This window comes from Pipra filicauda, unplaced genomic scaffold (assembly GCF_003945595.2).
Source record: "Pipra filicauda isolate LSUMZ 115617 unplaced genomic scaffold, ASM394559v2 scaffold384_size681814_pilon, whole genome shotgun sequence".
Classification (NCBI taxonomy): Eukaryota; Metazoa; Chordata; class Aves; order Passeriformes; family Pipridae; genus Pipra; species Pipra filicauda.
In genome coordinates this window covers 365,193-374,110 of record NW_024104514.1, presented here as the reverse complement: position 1 = coordinate 374,110, position 8,918 = coordinate 365,193, and the positions used below count along the sequence as shown (strand labels likewise).

Here is an 8,918-nt window from a genome sequence, read left to right as displayed (position 1 = left end):
TCTGAAATCCCCTCTCCCTGCTCGGCACAGCTGTGTTCCTGAGTGACTGCCCAGCTCAGCTGCTGCCAGAGCTTTGCTGATGCACAGTCACACTGACCTGCAGCAATGTCGGGGGAGGGGGCTCATGCTTGCGCAAGGCCACACAGCTGCATCCTCCTCCCTGCCTTCTGCCAGCAGAGCCATTCCCTGAATTGTTCCCTGAGTCAGGAGGGACAGCAGCGAGTGGGCTGCAGGTGTGGGTGGCAGTGTGTGTGTTAGCATCATGCTGTCATGAGAAACCTCCACCTCTGGGTAGATGGGAAGGAGTGACATTTCTATGGGTGGATTGCTGTACTGAGGCATTGCATAGGCAAAGGAGGCTCTGCTTTGTTATGTTTTGATTGCCATGGGGTTCCATGTCTTTAATATTGTTGAGCAAGAGGGGATCCGGTGCGTGGGTAGGATTTTACAACAACTTCTGTTGCCGTTTATGTACAAATTGGTCCTGCCCGCTGGGCAACAGATGGTGCTGCCCCCTCTTTGGGAAAAGACCAGTCCTTAAGACTCCGATGCCAAGAGTCTGGGAAGAAAAGGTGGGAACAAACTGCACTCGTGTTTTGTCCTTGGCTAGTCATGGAGATCAGATTTGTTCCCACCAGGGAAGTCTTTTGTCATCATCTTTCTAATTTCCTCACTTCTCTTCTTGTCAATGATCTCCATCTCATGCATTTTCTGCAAAGTACAAAGAGAAAGGGCTGAGCAGGGAGAAAGCCATCAGCTTTTTTTTTCTTCTTTTGCCAATCTCAAGAACAAAAGTTCAATTTCCCTGATTGAGTTACACGCAGAGATGAAAAGAAAGGCTAAAAACCTCTACCCACCATTCCCCAAATTCACGCCTGAGCTGTGCCATGAAGGGAAACAGCTCTCTGTCCCCTTCCCTGCTCAGATACCAGAGGTCTCTGCTTTATGGTCTCTGACACAAGGCATTCCCTCCACTTACTGTACAGACAAGACCCTTGCGTACCTGTGAGATTTCAGCAAGGACAATCCCTTTATACTCCTTGTCCTGTCCTAGAGCTTCCATCTGCGCCAGGAATTCCCTCCTGTCCTGAATTTCATTCACCACTAATGGATAAGAGAAAGAACTGTGGAAACAGGATACAGCCAAAAGGCAAGAAAACATGTTTCTGTCTAGTTCTGAACCCTCAATTTCCTAGCTCAACTTGAACAGCAGTCCCACCAGAGGCAGGGTGATGTTCTTAACACTCATTTTGCACATCTTCACAATACCCCAGTAGACCGTTCCACAATGGGAAATGTCCCCTCTGCCCAACTTCTTCCTCCTCCCCAACTTCCAGGAATGGTAGGTTTCTGGTTTTCTTTGTACAGACAATTCTCTGTTGCTTGTGGGCAATTTAGCCAGTCTGTGGATGGAGAGAGAACCTGCTGTTGAGGTTCATTAGTTGACACACATCACCCAGTTATCTCAACCATCTCTGCTCCCAGGACCAGGCAGGAAACATTAGCTGCTGTTTTGCAGCACAGACCTGCAGCCAGCTGGTCCAAATCCTGTCAAAGATGTGCGAAGGACAACACTCAGCTTGTGACAAGTTTTGGAGGATACCAAGCATGTGTGATGCCAGCTGCACTGGCTCCCTGCAGCAGGGACCAAAGCACCCCTTCTGTACACGTTATTCTGGTGTTGCCCATCTTTGAGCTGTCCTGGCTAGCGAAGGGCTGGCTGGGGTGTACACATACATTGAAGATTCAAGCACAGAGAGGTATTAAGCAGGGTTCTGCTATCCCAGCATACTCTTCAGGCCAAAGTTTTTCACTGCTTAAAATTTTGCTCAACATTTAAGCTTTGCTAGTGTAACTGCTGTGATCCTGGAGTGAAACAGCCCAAACCATAGTCAGGCTGGAAAGTGACCTAATCTATGTTGAGTTATGCTTGCTGGGGAAAGACACACAGTATCTGGGCTTGCTGCCCAGGTCACCCTGCACATCCTTAGGGTATTCCCCTGCTGGCAGAGTTCATTTTGTGCAGGCAGTCCAGGGAGCTTTAATCTGCCAGCAGTATAAGCTCTGCAAGGATGGCTGGATCTCAGCAGCACAGCAGCAAGGCCTTTCTCTTGGAAATTGGGCTTTGTGCCTCCTTCTGCAATGGGCTCCAGGTTACTGGCAACACAGCCTGCCACCCCAGCCCTCGGAGGGAGCTGGCTTCCGAGGCTTCCTGCCTGCCTCCCTCCAGGGGATGTAAAGACGTACATTCTTCAAACCGGTCAGGCTCAGGTATTTCCTCTTCCTTTGTCCGAACCAGCACCCGTTCCACCTCATCCTCCACCTCATCCTTCCCTGTCGCTAAGATGTTTTGAAGTCTTTGCTTCTCCTTTTCCAAATCTCCTGTGAATGCCAAGGGAAAGGAATTTATTATCAGCCTGTCTCCTCAGGGAGGAGCCTGGCCACACCACTCCCCTGCTAACGGTGACAGAGGAGGTGTTACATTAACATCAGTCCATCCCAGGACTGAACTGTTGAAGCACCACACAAGTGGACAGAGCCAATCAGACCAACATCAGAGGTTTGATTCACATTTATGTGCTAGAAAGTCACATAGTACTTCCTTCTTACTCAAGGACTGTGCAGGTCCCTATTGCCTGTCCCCACCCCAAGCTGGGGGGCAGAAGTCAGCAAGCACTTAAAGTAGATGTTCTGTCAGAGATCCATTTCTAAAGTGTCTCTAAAGACCAAAAGCATGAGGACATGGAGCAATTCAGATACACTCTGCCACTACTGAGACTGCAGGCAGGGGATGGACAGAAGGGGAAGAGAGGGTCCAAGGGTCACTGTGTATTTATCAGCAACTTACGTGTGGGCTGTGGCTTGAACTTCTCTCGAGTGTAGGCATCTCCCGCCTGGCACACCTTGGCAGGTCGGAGATGTGGTCTAGCTGGAAGCCTGCTTGGCTGACAGGCTGGTGGGGAGGAAGCAGGCACTGGCTGTTTGCTGGATGTGGAGGGCCACTGGAGGGGCAGGGCATTTCCTCCTGGGGAAGAAACCAAAAATAACAGTAAGCGACACAGAAGGGACCACAAGGATCCTGGCCTAGTGCCAGCAGAAGACCTGCCTGTTGGTCTACTGTAGCATCACAAGCAAAGACTCCAGATGCCACAGATGCCTCACCCTGGTCGTTGGTACGAGACAGACTGTGGTTCAAGTCACCATGTTGTGCCTTGTTTCCTGGATGACCCTTAGGGACACCTCACCCCTCACATCCCAGCGTGTCAGCAGCTGCCGTGCTGCTATTTTAAAGCACTTGCTCATCCAAGCAGGCTGCGGACGAACGCCTCCGTCTCAAGGTGAGCGGCAAAAGCTCTTCACCAACAGCACAGCAGCGGTCGGGAGAGCCCGGGCGCCTCACTCACGTTTCACACAGTCCATCAGGTATCGCCTCTGGGAATGTGTCAGCTTCAGCTCCTCCATCATCGCTGAAAAACACGACGTGTGGGTGAAGAGGCAGCGGAGCCGGGCTGGGGAACCCGCCCCGGGGCCTCCCCCCGTCACGACCCGAACCCAATGGGGAACATGCAGGTTTAGGAGACTCCAGCCGGGGCGGCGACACCAGCGACGGGCCCGCCCCGTTCCCGGACCACGGTGGGACGCTCTCCTTCGGGCGAGGCACGGCGGGCCGGAGCACGGGGGCACGGGGGGGCCCCGCTCCGCCGTTACCTCTCAGCAGCTCCCGGGTGCCCGGGCTGTACTGGGCCGACCTGCCCGGCCTCGAGCCCCCGCCGCGGCCCGCGGTCCCCAGCGCCTCCATGGCGACGGGCGGCGAGCGGCGCGACCGGGCTGGCGGACAGGACACGGAGGCGGTCGCCATGGCAACGGCATCGGATGGGTTCCGGCAGCGTCACGGCAGCGCCCGGAACTGGCTCCTGGAAGTGCCTCCCAGTTCCGCCGGGCGGGCAACATGTCTGACAACGAGGACAAGTGAGAGCGGGGCGGCCGGGGGCACGGAGGGGGGGCGGCAGTGGCGTGTCGCGCCTCAGGGCCGGTCGGGGGGAGGCGGCGGCCCCGCGTGTGACGTTCGTGTCTCCTCCGCAGCTTTGATGGGGACGACTTCGACGATGTGGAGGAGGATGAGGGCCTGGAGGACCTGGAGAACGCGGAGGAGGTGAGTGCCCCGCGGCTCTGCCGGTCCCGCTGGGCCGGAGCTGGGGAGGCCTCGGGAGCCCTCCCGGTACCTCAGGGCCTCGGCGGCGGGCGCAGCTGAGCTGCGGTGCCGATCTGCTTTCTACCAGGAAGGACAGGAGAACGTGGAAATCCTGCCCTCGGGAGAGCGACAGCAGGCGAACCAGAAGCGGATTACAACACCCTACATGACCAAGTACGAGCGAGCCAGAGTCCTGGGCACCCGTGCTCTCCAGATAGCGTGAGTACTGCCCGCTGTGTCCCCACCGCCGCCACAGCTGCGTGTCCCTTTGCACTGAAACGTGCTTTCCTCTTCCCTTAAAAACTCCTGGATCCTTTGCATGGCTGCTGAGCTTGCATGTCATCCTCTTGGTCAACACTGATGCCCAGAACCGTGGAGCTCTTAGTTGCACCTGAAGTCTCTGTGTCTCTCCTTGGCTGAGACTGTGCTACTTGTGCCTAGAGAAGGGGAGCATTTATTAGCCCCAGTGAATTTTCCTAGGTCACAGGCAAAAATTAGTACAGAATGGGACATGCCGATTCTGATTTCTGTCTTTCCTAAGAGAGCCAATGTGGACTGGAAAGCTCATAACTGTTATGTAAAAACTGTTATGTAAAAGCAGGATGCTCCAAAATGTGTTCAGTTGATACCACAGGGCTGTAGGAATCGGACAGGAGAAACCAACCTGAAATTCACTTTAAGTGCAGTTCTGTTGTGGCGAGCTGTAAGTTTTTTAAAGTGCAATAATGTTTGCACTTGTAAGTTTTTAATGTGCAATAATAAGGCTTCACTCATAATAGGTAATAACATTTAGAACCTATTTTAAGTGCTGTCAAGGCTTGCTGCTCTCAATCAGTTTTCCTATTTAGATTTATTATAATAATAAATATCAAAAAGTTTTGTGCTTTTGGAAAAACTGCATTTTGAATTAGATTGTTAGGCAGTGACAAGTTTTTGAGTTTCATCTTGGTTATATCCACCCTTGAAATGAAGCCTCTGTTCTGTATTGTTTAGAAGCTCGCAGGTAGTGATCAGATCTTTCCTTACAACTTTTCCAAGCTGTTCTCTGCACAGCCTCTGCTCTGTGAACCTGTTTTGTGCACTTCTTTCAATTGGCAGAAGGCCAGAAAGATGGGGGGAGATGAGATGGGCCCATGCCAGGCCTTTAATCCACAACATTCTGCCACCTGGTTCTGCTTCACCTGCATCTTCTGCCTTTGGTGCTGAACCCAGGCGAGCAGCCCCCGTGGCCTCACCCACATGTAACGTGAGGTTTCTCTGCTGCCACTACCCAGTAGATGGGTGTCATCACAATCCATTGCAAAATGCATAATTTTTTGCTTCCTAGAGGTAAAGTATGTTGTAAATCCAGCCCCTTTCTTCCCCTGATAAAAGCCTGGAAGCTGTGAGCAAGTCAGAACATAAGAGATGTGCTGGAGTTGCAGGAGGCATGCTCAATATACAGCAGTTCCACCCTTTCCATTGGATTAATTGTAGAACTGCTCTTTTCCTCATGTTTAAGCACAGCAGAGGGAGATGAGTGTGGGTTTGACCAGTCCTTGAGCATGAGCTGGTCAGCAGAGGCTGAGGGATGGCACAAGAAGAACATTCAAGTAAAAGTTCTTTCTGTAGCCAGCTGGGAGAATTTTCTTCTTGAAGTGCGTAACAGAGCAAATCAGTTTTGCCAGTCTCACCCTTCTCCTTTATTGACCATTGTACAGGTGACAGATGTTGAGCTGTCCCTTTTTTTCTTCTGTGTGTTTATTTAAGTGCTTGTTGATGTTCTTCTCAGGATGTGTGCCCCTGTGATGGTTGAGCTGGAAGGAGAGACAGACCCCTTGCTGATTGCCATGAAAGAACTCAAGTAAGTCACAGATTTGGTGGTGAGTGTATTGATTCCCATAAAGCCAGCAATCCTCTCCTCATCCCAGCATTTAGCAGTTTATTCCAAGACAAATTTGTCTTCCTTCAGTAAGCTCTATAGTTACCTTCCCCTTTTTTCACATTGAAGCTTCTCCACAGCTGCTCTCTTCCATCCTAGTTGCTTGTGCAAATACTGATGATTAGGAGTGCTCTGGACCTCTTCTACTTCACAGTCCCCGTGTTCTTTATTTCTGTGATGCAAACTCAAGGTCCTCATCTTTCCAGACTCAGTTTAATTCCCCAAATGGAATTGTTTCAAAGCAACCATCTGAACAGACCTCTGTGTTCAAATGAAGTCCTGGCAAAAATTAAAATAAGGGTCAGTCTGGTGAGAATGTGTGTTTCCTGCACCCTTGCGTGCTTGGCTTATTGTGCTTGGCCCCTGCTTACAGAAAGGTAAATAAATCCTTTCTGACTGTAGCAGAGGCAGCTTTTGGATGACCATTTGCAGGCCCGCCTTTCCACAGCAGAGCTCCCTGCTGTCCCACAGTTTGCTTCTCCCCCTATATCAGTGTTAGATACTTGATGTTGTCTCATGGTGGGTTCAGATCACAGGGCTCAATTCCTGCACTAGCAACAGAGGTCTGACCTGTGGGTCTTCGGTGTTTGTAGCCTAAGGGCACTCAGTGCTTTGGGACTGTTTTAAAGCTTTGGGACTTCACTATATCATATCAAATCACTGGTGCTACACAGCCCTCAGTTAAGTATGATGAGCTTATTGAAACCACCAAGCACCTGAGTTCCCACTGCCTGCTAAAGTGATACAGTGAAGGCTCTGATATTTCTGTTCACCTCTCTGTCTTCCCTGCAGAGCACGCAAGATCCCCATAATCATCCGTCGTTACCTGCCAGATGGGAGCTATGAAGACTGGGGTGTGGATGAGTTAATTATCACAGACTGATCAGACTCCAGCCACCAGCTGTTTTTTTTTTTTTCTTTTTCAGGAATGTTTCTAATTTTGTTTAGTATTTATGTAAATAAATTTTAAATCTCCTCATTTTAAGTTAAATGTGTTTGGGTTTTTTCCCCTCCCACTTCCTCTTTCATCTCAGTCCTACATGCCCCAGAGATGACTTTCTGTGTAACAGCTTGGCTATTATTCTTTCTCTCTGTGTCATGGGCTGTATTAGTAAAATTAGGGACCCAAGTGCAATGCTTTTTTTGCAACTTTTTTTCCCCCTTATCTTTTAGCTAGGCTAAAGTCTGCTGTAACTGCTTCCTCCTCCTCCAACACTGCTCCTCCCTGGTTATAGGACTGATATACAATTAAACTCCTGCTGTACAGAAATGATCTTGCAGGTACACTGACTTCAGAAAGACTCCAGCCTTCCACCGCTGTTCCTTCTTAAAATGAGAGTGCTGAGACACCTTCATTGCTTTTCCCTAGACAGTTGGGCCTTTGTGCCCTGAGCAGGTTGCTGTGGAAACTCCCAATTTCCTCTTTGGCCAGTGCTGACTGTGGGGCTTCTCAGGAGTATCGTAGAGCACTCTCATCAAATCACCTATTGTTTCTCTGCTCCCACCGCTTATCAGAAGTGGGGATCCCCTTTCAGTGGCACTGCCCCAGCCGGAAGCGCAGTCGCCACTTGCAGCCCCACCAGCTTCGCAGTTGTAGGTGGTTGTTTCGCTCGCTCCTTGTGCAGCCGTTCTCTGGCACGCGGTGGAACTGATGGTCTGGAGGGGTGGGTGCTCTCCAGCCATCTCACTTCATACCCTGGTGGTTCTTACAGTGGCACAACAGTAGTCAAATCCTGAAGTTCCTTTAATCTGTAGTGTGATGAAAGATCAGTCGTTTGGCCCCTTTAGGTACCTGCACTCTTACCTCTGATGTGCAGGGAGGTAACATGCTCGAGTGAAGATTTGGGTGGATGCCTTACAATCTGCAAGGGCTTCCAGCCAACAGCTACCTACTTTTCATTTTTTGTTCTGTGTGCATCAAGATATTTGTTCTACGTGAGGAAGATCTGAGCTCTTGGGCAGAACACATAAAGTCTTTCTTAATTTTCTTACTAAAAAGTGCTCTCAGAATTTTCAGGTTTTATTTCTAAAGAGAAGAAGGGGGAAGGTGCACCTCACCTATGGTTTCTGCCTTATATTAATTTTTTTTTTTTTACACTGGCCTAGAAAGAGTATTTCCAGCTAATCTGTGTTAAAGCTTGTGCTTGTATATATAAAGTGTTCATTCTCCATGCTGCATATGTGGTCAGTGCCTGCACATGAGCATCCATGTCCCAAAGGGAGTTTATACCCACCTGCCTGGGAACTCTGCTCATATAACCAACCATGAATGTCATTCTCTTACTGCTCCCTGTAAAAGCACCAGTCTGAGCATCTTCTGTTGATGTGCACAGGAGGGGCTGGTTTTCAAGGCAATAATGCAAGAATTGAATGGGTCCTGGGCAAAACTGACAGGTCAAAGGGGATGTGGAGGTGCTCACAGGTGTGGGAAGGGGATTGACTGTGAGGAACACAAATGCTTCCTAGTCCAGGCCATCCTTACCAAGAAAAGGTTAATTTGCAGCACTGTTGCCTTCAGCCCTCTCCCCCCACCCTCCATGGAATCCTTTAATCACGTTGGTGCGGTGAAATTTCAACCCTGAAATGGTGCCTTTGTGCAATCATTTTGGCGTCTGCCATGGAGCGCGGGGTCGTTTTCTTGTCCTTTTTTTTGATTTTTTTTTTAAATGGCTTCTTTGTTCCCTACCCGCCTCCCCTCCCCAGCCTTGCATCTGTATCAGATACGATTAAAGGGATAGGGAAGGATGCCGGGCCAGCTCCTGCTAGGCTGCAAGACGAGTGATTAACCCCTCTGTTTCCAGTGGC

General features: G+C 50.2%; 2 protein-coding genes across 2 annotated transcripts; one reads left to right on the top strand and one right to left on the bottom strand.

Moving 5' to 3' along the window:
• Nucleotides 1-365: 365 nt before the first annotated feature.
• On the bottom strand, nucleotides 366-3,874 carry CUNH22orf23 (chromosome unknown C22orf23 homolog). Its single transcript, XM_027715124.2, has 6 exons — nucleotides 3,709-3,874; nucleotides 3,405-3,467; nucleotides 2,849-3,025; nucleotides 2,248-2,382; nucleotides 1,004-1,104; nucleotides 366-711 (listed from the first exon to the last, which is right to left on the bottom strand). The coding sequence occupies exons 1-6, from the start codon at nucleotides 3,857-3,859 to the stop codon at nucleotides 607-609; spliced, it is 732 nt and encodes a 243-aa protein (XP_027570925.1). The 5' UTR covers nucleotides 3,860-3,874; the 3' UTR covers nucleotides 366-606.
• On the top strand, nucleotides 3,861-7,121 carry POLR2F (RNA polymerase II, I and III subunit F). Its single transcript, XM_027715125.2, has 5 exons — nucleotides 3,861-3,969; nucleotides 4,084-4,153; nucleotides 4,281-4,411; nucleotides 5,964-6,035; nucleotides 6,906-7,121. The coding sequence occupies exons 1-5, from the start codon at nucleotides 3,950-3,952 to the stop codon at nucleotides 6,994-6,996; spliced, it is 384 nt and encodes a 127-aa protein (XP_027570926.1). The 5' UTR covers nucleotides 3,861-3,949; the 3' UTR covers nucleotides 6,997-7,121.
• The last annotated feature ends 1,797 nt before the right edge of the window (nucleotides 7,122-8,918 follow it).